Source organism: Pan paniscus, chromosome X (assembly GCF_029289425.2).
Source record: "Pan paniscus chromosome X, NHGRI_mPanPan1-v2.0_pri, whole genome shotgun sequence".
NCBI lineage: Eukaryota > Metazoa > Chordata > Mammalia > Primates > Hominidae > Pan > Pan paniscus.
In genome coordinates this window covers 52058289-52072795 of record NC_073272.2, presented here as the reverse complement: position 1 = coordinate 52072795, position 14507 = coordinate 52058289, and the positions used below count along the sequence as shown (strand labels likewise).

General features: G+C 37.9%; 1 protein-coding gene across 5 annotated transcripts in view; it reads left to right on the top strand.

The window, feature by feature from the left end:
• Positions 1–14507, top strand: part of SHROOM4 (shroom family member 4) — a 248616-nt gene that overhangs the window by 115907 nt on the left and 118202 nt on the right. For all 5 annotated transcript variants that reach the window (XR_004668918.3, XR_004668917.3, XR_612672.5 and 2 more), the window contains exon 2: positions 4266–4417. Coding sequence is in view for 2 of the 5 variants with exons in the window: in XM_034950500.3 (XP_034806391.2) it covers positions 4266–4417 (152 nt within the window). In the remaining 3 variants the exon portion in view is untranslated. The remainder of the gene's footprint in view (positions 1–4265; positions 4418–14507) is intronic.

The window sequence follows — 14507 nt, the reverse complement described above, 5'->3', positions numbered from 1 at the left end:
AACAAACACATCAATTTAAACAATTATGTTGTTTGCCTTCATTAGATGATAGACAAGCTGGTGGAGGTAGCAGTATGGGCTGGTAATTTGGCCAGAAGCTCTTGGAACTGACCAAGAAAGTTTCAGTTGATGCCCATTTTTTCCAATAAATTTCCTGTAGCAGGCAGAGGTATTCACAATCATGTCACTGATTTTTAATGCTGCTCTTACACTACTGTAATAGGTGTTCAGTACCTGTCAGTTATTGCTGCAGATGGTGTTTCTCCTCTGAATGCATTTTTAAATTATAAACCTGATTTAATAATTCTTCTATTCCCTTTTTCATCTCCTAAATGTATTCAAAGACCCAAGCAAGTATCTGTTAGTATCTGACTAAATAAAAGCTACTAGAAAGCCAGCAAGTGCCGTTAAGTCAATTGTTGTTTGCCTTTACTCTCAAGGGGCCAACTTGTCACTTTGTTGACAGCTATCAGAGTACTTCATGCTTCATTGAAGACCCATCAAAAATTTCCAAATTGCTAGCTCATTAGCACAAAATAGGGCTTCAGGAATCTCTTTCTCTCAGTGTCCTGACTGGGCCTTATTAAGTGTTCCAACCTTGGTGGACCACTCTGAAACAGTGGATAAAGACCAGGGGAATTGAGAGATGGATGTTAATTAGTCAATTTTGAAGGAGTAAAACATGGGTGAAGGCAGAGTACAATGGGACAAAAAGCTGAGATTATCTGTGTCAGCAGAAGGATAATGCATGACTTTGCTAACTGTTCACAGGTCACTGAATGTCAGAGCTGAAAAGGCCCAGAGCTGTCAGAGCCCCAGGAGATCATCTGGTCAGTCCCTCTTACACATTTTACCAGTAAGAGAAGAGAGGCTGCAAGAAGGGAAAGGGACTTGTCCAAAGTCAATCAGCTCTTCCTAGCTTTCCAGGCACCACCTGGCTTTTGGTTATATGACCTCTATGTAATCAATTTTCAATTACTTGGGCCACTCACTGCTAGCCCAGCAATCACTTGGGTAATCCAAAATGACACATAAGTTAACCATCGTTTACATTGAGCTTTGTGATGTGTGTTTATACCGACATTCCAATGCATCTGGGTCTAATCTGAGAATTCACAACACTTCAACTGAAACAAGAAAGCCACCCTGAAGGTCTGATTCAGGAAGAGCTGGAAAGCTTACTGAATGGATAGCATCATATATTGTTATACAGCCCCTCAAACAAGGTATGTTAATTTCAACAAGTTTGTTGATTCACACCTTTCCAGGGCCCCAGCCAGAGTTAGGAGGAGGAAGGTGGGAAGGGGAAAACAAAACCTTTTACGGAAGTATATGCATATCATCTTTCGCCCCTCCATCCCCCTTCACCCTTCCTCTCATTCATTTTTCCTTCCTTCCTTCCTTTCCTTTTTTTATTGATAGAAACATGAACATCTGCTTTGTCTTCCATATAAACAAATATGTGGCTGAGACATTGACCTACAGAACTGGCTGTAAGGAGGCCAAACAATAAATAGAAGACGTGCTAGATCTCAGAAATCTAGAGGTAGAGTGGGGAGAAAGACCAGTGAGCAGTAATTTAAAAAGGACCAACAAGTCTGGAAGAGTATAGAGTCCATTGCACAGCTCAGTAAATACCCTGGGTCTGGAAAAGGGCTAGTCTGGGATATAGTTGAAGGGATCTTCAACCAAATGGAGTCTTACTTCCTGATCTGGACCCTTCTGAACTCTTGGATTATGCTGGGGACCCAAAATTTGCTGGCTTTTTGTCTGAGCATCTTCAGACTTGTACTAAAGTAGGATTATTTCACTTAACATATCTCTTAAGGAGGAGGATGCTGGTGACTGAGAAGGGGCATGGAACAGAAAAAAGGGGTATGAACAGTTGGCCTGATGCTGTAGTCCAAGAAGGAGTCTGTGCAAGGACTCAGATAGTGGCAGCTGAAGGAGCAGTAAAGGAATGCCAAATGCCTGAGCTTTTGCTACAGCAATAATTAAGCATTTTAGTTTAAAAGGTTTCCCCTTTTATCTTTTGGTCTAGAATAAACAGAGATCTTGCTGCTGTAACAGAGTGTTTAATTAACGAAAGATGGTACTTAATACATATTGAGGGGAAGACTTGCTATGGGTAACAGTAATATGGATAATTAAGTTGTATGAATTAAAAACAATGGGTAGAGTGAATTAAGACTAATGTACATCAACAGGGAAAATCTATTAGCATTCATTAGTTAGACTTCTGTTTGTGGTTCTTTGTTAGCCTCGGGAAACTCTTTCAAATGGCTGATCCCTGTTGAAAGTTCTGACTGGTGCTAAGGGCCTTCTATGGATGCCAAAGTAATGAGTCATTCAAATAGAACTTCTGAAATTCAAGTACAGCACTTTCCTTTTCTCTCTCTCTTTTTTTCTTGGCGGCAGGCAGCAGTGACTGTGAAGTAATAATGATAATGACAATGGAAATAAGAGTGTAATCCTGTTTAATTTGCTTAGAGTTGTTCCCCATTTACCAATATTGGCTTGTTTGGTGTTGAGTGTGGCCCGGGTACCGGAACAAAGGCATATATATTCAATGTCACTTGGCTAACCTATGATTTGTCAGACAAAGGTTAATTTTTTTAAAAAAAGTTGGATTAGCAGCAATAAATGTAATAACATTCTGTGATTTAACTCAGAAGTTCAATTAATTCGATGGAGTTTAAAAAATCCTGAACTTAATTTTTTCTCTGCACTCAGGAGGTCTCATCTGCCAAATTTGCACATGAGCTGGCCAACCTAAAGCTCAACAATATTATAACTTCCATGGTGTGGGGATAGATGGAGGAGACATTATAAAAGACTGAGAGAGAGATTGGAACAAGAGTAGAAGTGTAAAAATACCTCCAGTGAATACCAGCCCTTAATTGCCCCATTTAGAATCTGCCATCCCCTAAGGACTATACAATTTAATTATCCTTACGTTCCCTTTCCCTGGAAACAAACAAAAACAACTCCTGATTATATCAGTGAGTTGGAGCCTTTTTTACCTGACCGTCTTAGTTGATAAACAAGCTGTAGACAACTAATTTCTGCCCCTGAGGCTAGAAATTAGGAGCCTTGTTCATTTTTATATCTCTAGCATGTAGCATGTTGTCCTGTGCATAATAGAAATGTGATTCAATACTTAAGGAATGATTAATGGATGGATGAGATGACTCCTTTCATGGATTATCATGGATGGAATTGATGTTCTAATAGGTAGAACTCACTTTCATGGTAAAAGGAATGTAACAAAAATGAATGTATAAAATTAGCCATAAGCAAGGACCCCCAGAGACATTCTGCTTTGCTTTGCTTTGCTTTTGCCTGCCCCAGTGGCTATTATTTCTGCCTTTGCTTTCAATACCCCTCAGTCTGACAATCTTCTTCCCCAGATTGCCCTGGTTAGTGGAAATTCTATAGGCTGTGTTGGAACAGTAAATACCCATATTTCCAGCTTTCTCTGAATGCTCACTGTGTGTCAGACACTAGAAGCACTGTGCTGGGCACATGTTGAAGAGACATAGATAAAGAAGCAGCTACATTGTACCTACTTGTATCTTTTGAATTTGCCATTCTACTCACAGAATGTTGAACTGTAAGCCACTTTCCAGGTCTTCAGAGTCAACTCCCTTGTTATAATAATCAGAGCTCATGTTAATTGAGGACTTACTGTTCTCAGATATTTACTATACTAACAACTCTGTGAGGTAGCTAGTCTTGTTATCTACATGTCACGTAGGAGGGAATTGAGACACAGATGTTAAGTAACTTCCTAAGGGTCACACAGCTAGGAAGTAGCAGAGCCAGGATTCAAACTTACGTTTGTCAGACTTCAAAGCCTGCCCACAGATAGGAAAGAGCTTACCAAAGGTCATTTTGATGGAGCCTAGCTCTTCTGGCTCTAATTTGTCTGCACGTTTTGGTAGGCCACACTGCTGCTTTAGCCACATAGTAGGGTTCATTCCAAGCATCAGTTTCGTATTTAGAAGTTCTAGTCTTCCCAGTTGGACTGCTCATTCCTCCAGTCAGGGATTGCATTATTTCCATGTTGCCTCCTTCCTCAAAGGTTTGCCCAAGCTTTGCCTTCAGTAAATAATGACCTGTGATCAGCTCCTGAGCTACTCCCAGGAGCTGCCTGGAGCCATTCCCCAGTACTTCTTGTGGCTCCAGGGTTGGAAGAAACAAGTAGAATTTTGGGGAGAAAGTCATCTCACTACCTGCTTTCTGTTTTGTTCTCTGCAACACAGATTGAAGATGGAGGCAAGGCAGCTTTGTCCCAGAAGATGAGGACTGGTGATGAGCTGGTGAATATCAATGGCACTCCATTATATGGCTCCCGCCAAGAGGCCCTCATTCTCATCAAAGGCTCCTTCCGGATTCTCAAGCTGATTGTCAGGAGGTAAGGTACAGGGAGATTCTCCGTAAGGTGCAGAGGCCACTGAAACTTGGTTGGTAATAAAGCTCAATAGAGTCATGTCTCTATCAATATTATAAAGGAAAGAGGTGTTTCACTTGAATAGAATTTTGCAGACAACTGAAGCAGAATAGCATAGGAGAAAGAGCCTTTGGTTCAAATCCTGGCACTGCCACATAGACACATAATCTTGGATATATTTATTTGTCCTCTGCAAGACTGTTTCCTTATTTGCTATAAAGAGGACTAAATTACTCATTATATACCAAAGGGCTACCTAATCCAGTGTTTTTCAATCTCCTTCTTTATAATACACTATCATTCCTGAACCACATATCAATGGAGACTTAAAGAGCCCCTACTACAGCCATGGAGGCTGTAGCAAACTCTTAGAAACCCTTTCCTTGAGGATTGCACAGTCTAGCAGGGGACAAAATATACACATGTGACTAAGTAGCAGTATATTTTTAAAGAAGGCAATAAAGGCTTGTGTGTGATTATCAAATGGATTGTTCAGACAAAAATTGCTGTTAGAGAAAGAGATCACTGCAGAAGGGATTGATAGGGTAAGACTTCATAGAGGAAGTGGAATTTAAGCTAAAGGGTGAGTATAATTTGAAAAATAAACCATCAGAAGAGGAAGACATTGCAGGTAAGTGCAGTGGCATAAGCAGAAGGAAGGGAAGGACATATTTGGGCACAGTCATTCTGCTACCACCAAAAGCATCTGCCTATTGGTGAACTTTCCACATGGCTTTTCTTTCATTTTGCTGCTGCGCCTTTGCTTTGTATTATTGGAGCTCAGCCTTCTCCCTTTCTATTGTTTTTTTTTTCTTTATCGTATATACACACCTAAGTTTTTCTATCTTGCATCTTCCCACAATCTCACTTCTCCCTCTGGCTCCTGCCCCGTCTTTCTCCTTTTGTTCATACTCAGTCTCAAAGGAAGAGTCTATAGTCACTATCTCCACTTCTCCACCTGCCATTTAGCTTTCCACCCTCTGCAGCCAGAATTTGACCCTCAGAACTCCACTGAAACTACTCTGTCAAAAGCTACAAATTATTGCCTAATTGTCAAAGTCAATGGGTTATTTTTCGTATTCATCATATATGGCATTTAACATTATAGCTCTAGATTTTGCCCCCACCTTCCTTTATGAAACTCAATACCAAAAATCTCACACAGCAACTCAATAGCAAAAAAAAAAAAAAAAAAAAAATCTGACTTAAAAATGGGCAAAGACCTGAATAGACATTTCTTAAAAGAAGACACACAAATGGCCAACAGGCATATGAAAAAATGCTCAACATCACTAATCTTCAGGGAAATTAAAAACGACAATGAGATATTATCTCACTCCAGTTAAAATGGTTTTTATTAAAAAAAAAAAAAAAACCAGATGCTGGTAAGGATGTGGGAAAATGGGGAATCCTGGAACACTGTTGGTAGGAGTGTGAAATAGTACAGCCACCATAGAAAACAGTATGGAGGTTTAGCAAAAAACTGAAAATAGAATTATCATATGACCTCGCAGTCCCCTGCTGGGTACATATTCAGAAGAAAGGAAATCATATAAAAGAGATATCTGCACCCCCATGTTTATTGCAGCACTATTCACAATAAACAAGATATGGAATCAACCTAATCCATCAGTAGATGAATGGATAAGGAAAATGGGGAATATATATACAATGGAATATGATTCAGCCATAAAAAGAATGAAATCCTGTCATTTACAGCAACGCAGATGTAACTGGAGGTCATTAAGTAAAATAAGGCAGGCCCAGAAAGACAAATATTACATGTTCTCACTCATATGTAAAGGCTGAAAAGAGGGATCTCATGGAGCTAGAGAGTAGACTGGTGGTTGCTAGAAGCTGGGAAGTGGGGAGGTTGAAGAGAGGTTGATGATGGGTATAAAAATACAGTTAGATAGAATGAATAAGATCTAGTGTTCAATAGTTTGGTAGGGTAACTATAGTTAACAATCTATTGTATATTTCAAAATAGCTAGTAGAGAAGAATTCATATGTTCTCAACATAAAGAAAAGATAAATGTTTGAAGTGATGGATATCCCAATTTTCCTAATTTCATTATTAGGAATGAAACACGTATAACTGTTACGTGTTAATAAAAAAAAAAGCTCTTACTTTTTTTTTTTTTTTTTTTTTGAAATGGAGTTTTGCTCTGTCGCCCAGGCTGGAGTGCAGTGGCATGATCTCGGCTAACTGCAACCTCCGCCTCCCAGGTTCAAACAATTCCCCTGCCTCAGCCTGCTGAGTAACTGGATTACAGGCATGTACCACCACGCCTGGCTAATTTTTGTATTTTTAGTAGAGACGGAGTTTCACCATGTTGGCCAGGCTGGTTGCGAACTTCGGACCTCAAGTGATCCCCCTGCCTCAGCCTCCCAAAGTGCTGGGATTACAGGCATAAGGCACTGCGCCCGGCCAAACCTCTTACTTTCAAGATAGTCAGTTTCCTTGTTATTTTCCTACATCCCTGTCCATTTTTTAAAAACCAGGCTCTTTACTACCTGCTCTTCCTCTGACCATTCCTTAAATGTTGGTGTTTCCCATAGTTCCACCATTTTTAACTTAATGTACCCTGGAAAATCTCACCCAGCCCTATAGCTTCAATTTATTTTCTATATCTCCTATGCTCCAGACCATATAACCAACTTCCTATTAGACATTTATACTTAAATGTGTCAGAGGTATTGCAAACACAACATGCCCCAAACCTAACACATCATCATCTTCTCCCAAGATCGCTATCTATGACCAGGAACACTATGTATGTACTCAGCCAACCAAGTCAGAAACACAGAAGCCATCTTTAATTATTCCATTATCCTCATGTTCTATATCCAAATGATTTATCCTGAAGAGAGAATATTTAAGGAGAAAGGCTTTGGACCTAGGAAGAATGAGGTTTTGTAGGATCCCACTGACTTCTATTACCTGCTGGTACCTAAGATTAATCCATACCTGCCCATGTACATGGATAGGAGGTGACATGTTAAGTAATGCCTTATATAATAGATACATTATCACTGATTAAATCTTGGATTGGTCAAGATTTAGGTCTTAAATAAGGCTTCTTGGAGGGGTAATTTGGTGAATTTGGAAGCGTTTTTGTTTTGGAGTTAGATATTCCCATGTTTGCAACTTCCTAGGTCTCTTATATGACAAATAATAATTCCTATATAATGGCATTATTGTGATGATTAAATAAGATAATTTATGTAAAATGACTGTCACATAATGGGTTGTCAGTGAATTTCATTCCCATTTGTTTCCTTAGGGTCTAAAAGAAGCATAATTGGAATAACCAAACATTGTTAAATTGGGAGAGCATCAGAATGGTGGTGTGCTTTGCAGCCTAACCTGCAGAGAATGATGTGCTAAGGAATCATTAGGGGTGGCAATGATCTGAATAAGAAATAAAGGCCCCTGTGAGATGCTGGTTGTACAGAGACACCAGCACTTAGAGGGAGTGTGAACACTATCTAGAGTGTCTTCTGAGCCAGTCACAAGAATGAGAGTGTTCAGGTGTTTCACCCACTGATCTCGCCAGGGTGAGTTCCATGTCCTCTTTCCTCATACTGTAGCAACATCTGCCACTATCAGTCACTTAGGAGTGGCTATAATTATGGGCTTGGACTAGCAGGGCCCTTTGGTTTTCATGGTGTGGCAGGTCCTATGGCTCCCGGAACCTGTATTTTCTACCCTTTTAGCCTCCCCATCTCAGCCCCTATTGGTGAAGGCTTTCAATGACATAATTTATTAGGTGATGCTGCCCTCTTGTGGAAAACTTAACCTTCACATGTGGACTACCTTGGGCACGGTATAGGAAATTAATTCCCTCTCGTTCAGTCCAAATTTTTCGTCAACTTTATGAAAGAGCTCTTAACACGTAAAAGAAGTGTGATTACCCTAAAATTTGTGAATATTCAGCCTAGCGTTTTATACAGGTAGAAAGACTTTGGTTTGAGTAAACAATCAGCTGACAAAGATCCAACACTTAGCTTTAGGTCTGGGCTTGAGTCCTTTTGGGATGAATATAAACAGAAGGAACTTTAGAACATGGCCAATTCTGAAAAGCCAACCCAGCTCTTCTTCCTATATTGCTGTCTAGATAATGGTCAGCTAAATCAGAAATGTAGGTGTCACCCTCAACTCCTCTCTCACCCAATTCAATTAATTCCAAGTCTTGATGTTTTTAAGCTGCTAAAGACCTCTTGGTTGCCTTTGTCTTAATCCAGCCACTCATGATTTCTCACCTGGACTATTCTAAGAGCCTTCCCACTGGCTTCTCAGCTTTCAGTCTCACTTTTTCCTAATCAATCCATTCTCCAAATAGGTATTTGAGCATGTCACTTCTCTATTAGGAAAAAAAAATCAGGAACAATGACCACACAACCATGTTGATCCCAAGATATTCATTTTATATTGATTGATGATACAAACCGTATTGAAGATATTATATTTATGAACCATTTTTTTTTGCAAAAAACATGGCATCCAAATATATAAAGAAAAAACTGTCAGCTATACAAAAAGTGATAGAAACTTCTGTATGGGAGAGTTTAACATAATTTAATTGACAATAAAGTAGACCAAAATAAAGTACTTAGAAGATTTGAAAAACAATTCATTAGATCCAATTAATACATTTTGAAAATTGTTTATAGACTGCATATTGTCTCTTCAAATATTGAGATAATATTTTTAAATGATCATATGTATGTCACAAAGAAAAGCTTTGCAAACTCTTTTTTTGAGATAGAGTCTTGCTCTGTTGCCCAGGCTAGAGTGCAGTGGCATGATCTTGGCTCACTATAAACTCCGCCTCCTGGGTTCAAGCAATTCTCCTGCCTCAGCCTCCCAAGTAGCTGGGACTACAGGCGTGCACCACCACACCCAGATAATTTTTGCATTTTTAGTAGAGACAGGGCTTCACCATGTTGGCCAGGCTGGTCTTGAACTCCTGACCTCAAGTGATCTGCCCGCCTTGGCCTCCCAAAGTGCTGGGATTACAGGCATGAGCCACCAAGCCCAGCCTGCACACGCTTAAGAGTAGAAATATCTGATGATAATGTACAATGTTTACAATTTAAAAACAAATTTTAAAGTCTTCAATTACTTGAATATTTTAGATCACATTTATATGTGAATATTAGCACAAAGAAACACTAGCAGACTAACAAACAATAATAAAAATGAGATCATGACTTACCAAAACTTTGAGAATATTCAGAAGTAAATTCATAACCTTAAATATTTTATTATTAAAAATGAAGAATGAAATTAAATGACTAATAATTCAATATAATATGAAACCAAGGACTAGGTTTCTTTTCAGAGGGATGAATTAAATAGATAAGCCTTTAGCAAATTTAATCAAGAAAACAAAGATGAATTACCAATAAAATTTAAATGACAAATGGAATACAACAACAAAGATTTTTTAAATTAAAGGCGCACTACTATAATTGTACCTTAATATATTTGAAAATCTCAGAGAACTTAAAAATATCTAATAAAATATTAAATGCCAGAAATTATTGAGAAGTTGAAAACTAAATGGACATGTAACAGTAGAAACTTTGAAAACAATTATCAAAGAGAAACTTCCAAAAATACTTTAGGGACATCTAAAAATACTTTAGGGCTTTAAGGGACAGATATTTTTATCTGTGAATTCCTTCAAATTTTCTAGAAATGGCCACGTTTAATTCTATAAGTGTGTTATAGTATTGAAAATGTTGCAGAATTATTCACATTGTTTTTGAAGCTAGCATTACTCTGATACCAAAACCTGACAGACTGCTCTAAGAAAGAATATTCTATCCAATTTGTGAATTTAGATGCAAAATATGTACATGGAATTCTATGAAATCTAATTCAATAGTATAGGACAGTAACAATTCATTACAAGTATTAAAATAATTTTTAAAAGGCAAAATTTTGATTCTTACGTAGACAAAAAATGAACATGTTAAAGATTGTATTTCACTCATTAATGAGGAAAACGTAAAGTGTTACAACCAGTTCAATGGAGAAGTCAAAGAATAACAAATTTAAAGGTAACAATAGACCACAGTAATCAATTAGAAGCTATATGGAGAAATATATGTCATTCGTAATGGGAACAAACTCATAAGCAATCAGGAATGCCCTTAAGAAATATGCATGAAAGAAAGAGGTTGTGTATGGAGGAAATTACAAAAATGTACAGACAGAGAAAATGAACACAAGTAATTTTTGATGATGTGGGTAAAGTCTTAGGGTACTGTATTACTTTTTCTTACAAAAAGGCAAGATACAATTGAATGTACAGTATATTGACATATTCTGGTTTAGCCATGCTCTCCATAGACAACTTCCGAACCATCATTCCTCCACCCTCATGTAAGATTCCCTTCATTTTTGAAGCTCAAACAAGCAGGGATTATCACTCTCATTTCCTTACCAATGTCATTTATCAGCCTCCAGGTTATTCTTTCACTTCCATTTTTTAATTTATTTTAACTGATACATAGTACGTATTTATGGGGTACATAGTGGTTTTCCAATATGCAATGTATAGTGATCAGATCACAGTAATTAGCATATCTATTATCTCAAACATTTATCATTTCTTTATGTGGGGAACATTCAATATCCTTTCTTCTAGTTATTTGAAAATATATAATACATTAATATCGACTATAGTCATCCTACAGTACTGTAGAGCACTAGAACTTATTCTTCCTATCTACTGTAATTTTGTATTATTTAACAAATCTCTATATATCCCTCCCTTCCCCCTACCTTCTCACCCTCTAGTAACCTCTGTTCTACTCTTTACTTCTATGAGATCAATATTTTTAGCTTCCACATATGAGTGAGAACATGTGGTGTTCAACTTTCTGTTCCTGGCTTATTTCACTTAACATAACGTCCTCCATGTTGCTGCAAATGACAGGATTTCATTCTTTTTATGGCTGAATAACACTCCATTGTGTATATATACCACATTTTCTTTATCCATTCATCTGTTTTTGAACACTTAGATTGATTTTATATCTCAGCTGGATACTGCTGCAATAGATATGGGGTATAGATATCTCTTTGATATATATATACACACATACATACATATATGTATATATTTCAAATGGTTGATGGAAAAAAGAATCGTATTTCATGATATGTGAAATTATATGAAACTCAAATGTAAGTGTCCATAAATAAAGTTTTATTGGAACAGAACTACACCTATTGATTTATGTACTATCTATGCTTCTTTCATACTAAAATGGCAAAATTGAGTTGTGGCAGACTGTGTGACACAAAAAGCCTAAAATATTTATTTGGCTCTATAGAGGAAAAAAAAATGACCCTTAGACTAGAACCATGAGGACAGGGGCTGCTTGTTCATTGTTGCGTTCTCAGCACCTAGTACACTCTATGACACATAGGAAGGACTCAGGAGTTTTTTTTTTACACATCCTTATTTAGGGAAGTAGGAACTATGAGTAACTGGTTTTCTTGATAGTTGTATTTTTCGTGGTCACTTAAATTGGCATATGACATTCCATTCAGTTTATTATGTTTATGGATATTTGAAAGACTGTTTTTAAATAACTGATCAATTTTGGGTACACTGATCAAAAAGCAAAAAATCTAGTTTTTATTATATGAACCTGGTATCTAGATCCTGGACCAGCATTAAGATTATGAAAAGGAACTGCCATATCTTTGAGCCTTGTCTAGGCCACCTGCCAGCCTCCCTAGCTGTCCTGTCTTTGTTGTTGTCATAATACTCCTGCCATCTATAATTAAATGGAAGGGGTTACAACTGTTGAAACTTGTTAAAACTGAAGTTGTCCTACCATGTATTAATATACCAAGGATAGGAAGATGTTTACAGTTGGCACAGTGTTAGAGAAGTCCTGGAAAGGCAAGAGAGAGAAAAATTAAAATAATATAAAACAGAGGTGGGGTAAACTATGGTCTGTGGCCAAATCTGGCCTGCTAACTAGTTTTCCAATTAATATTTTATTGGAATAAAAGCAACTGGAGCAGGCATGCTGATCTATCTATGTGTTGTCTATAGCTGTTTTTAAAAAAAAAAAAAGACACCAAAATGGCAAAGTTGAATAGTTGCAACAGACACTATATAGTCTACAAAACCTAAAATATTTACTACCTGGCCCTTTACAGACTAAGTTTGCTGGCCCCTGGTATAAAGCATTCTCCAAAAAGAAGACCTTGAGGCTCTCTCTAAAGCTTAAAAAGACTGAAAGAGAACCATCGTAGTCTACAAGTGAGAATGAATAAAAAAATCACAGAATATTTAAGCCAACAAACATGGTAGGCAAACTGCTGGATTCTTGAGATTCAATTATTCTTTTGAATTTGGGCAATGATGTGGTTGGTATAGGGTAAAATGAATGGTATATGGGTTCACACAAGTGTGTGTTTGCTTGCCTGCTTCCTTCTGTTCACAAGATATTTATTAAATGCTACTTCCATCTAGATACGGAGTTAGCTGTTGGGGATACCATGGAGAATAACATAGACACATTCCCTGCCCACATGGAGCTTATAAATCTGTTGTGTTTGACTCTGGCATGACCCCTACAGGTTGTGTGACTTTGAGTAAGTTTATATAACCTCTTTTAGTCATTCTTTTCCCATCCGTATGATAAGAACACTAATGTCTCTTTTGCAAGTTTGTTATAATGATCAAATGACATTATATACACACACATATAAAATATATGTATATATAAAATATATACATATATTTTTCAAGTCATTCAAACAATATTGAAAACTATGTGCTAAGCACTATTTTAGGTATTAGTGATATATCAGTTAATAAAACAGATTTAAAAGAAAATCTTGCCTTCATGTAAATTACCTTTTAGGTAAATATATGAAAGTACCTGAAACAGAGTAGCCATTTGGTAACTGCTCTTTTCTTTTTCCTAAGTAAAAGGAAGGCAGTACTTATCCTTCAGTACTGATTTTAGCAGGCAGTACAATACTGGTTAAAACTTCATCCGGCCAGGCGCGGGGACTCACACCTGTAATGCCAGCACTTTGGGAGGCCGAGGCGGGCGGATCACGAGATCAGGAGATCGCGACCATCCTGGCTAACACGGTGAAACCCCATCTCTACTAAAAATACAAAAAAAAAATTAGCCAGGCATGGTGGTGGGCGCCTGTAGTCCCAGCTACTTGGGAGGCTGAGACGCAGGAGAATGGCGTGAACCCGGGAGGCGGAGCTTGCAGTGAGCTGAGATCTCACGCCACTGCACTCCAGCCTGGGCGACAGAGCCAGACTCTGTCTCAAAACAAACAAACAAACAAAAAAACTTCATTACACAACTCATAGACCAGGTGTTATTATCAATCACATAGTACCCTAATAATTGTCAATCAGAATGATCATTAGGTTGGATAGCTCAAGTTGTGAAAATGACTAGTTCTGAATTCATTCATTTCTCTTTTCTTAAATGTGCCTCTTTGCCATTGTATACTATTTCTTGATCTAGAAAGTTATCTACCTCTCTTGCCAAAACAAAGGCCAAAGTCAAGCTTCAATCAAAGGAAAATGTACTGCTAGAGCTAAAAGAGGTTTCTGTAATCACCGTATTCAGTGACCTCATTTTATAGGTGAGAAGATTGAGGATTAGAATGAGAAAGGACTTTCCTAAGGCCACACAGCGACAGAGGCAGACTAGACTAGAACCAGCAGCTTCTTCTTACCAGTCAAGGTTTCTTTCCACTGTTTCTGGGATGTTTCACATTTGCTACCTCCTCTAGGAAGCCTTTCTATACTTGGGGGAAATGTCTCCTTTCTGTACCCAAAGTAAGTTTGTGATTCTATCCTTTGCCTTAACTTTTTCCTCTGCCAATTCATCTTTTATGAATTTATCAACTTCCAAAGGTTTCACCTCTCTCCTGGATATAGGAGACGGCCAGATCTCTCTTCCCAGCTTTCCCTTCTTCCTGAGCTCCAGACTTCCATTCCAAGGTGTACATTAACCCTTACCCAACCACCCCCCTCCAGTG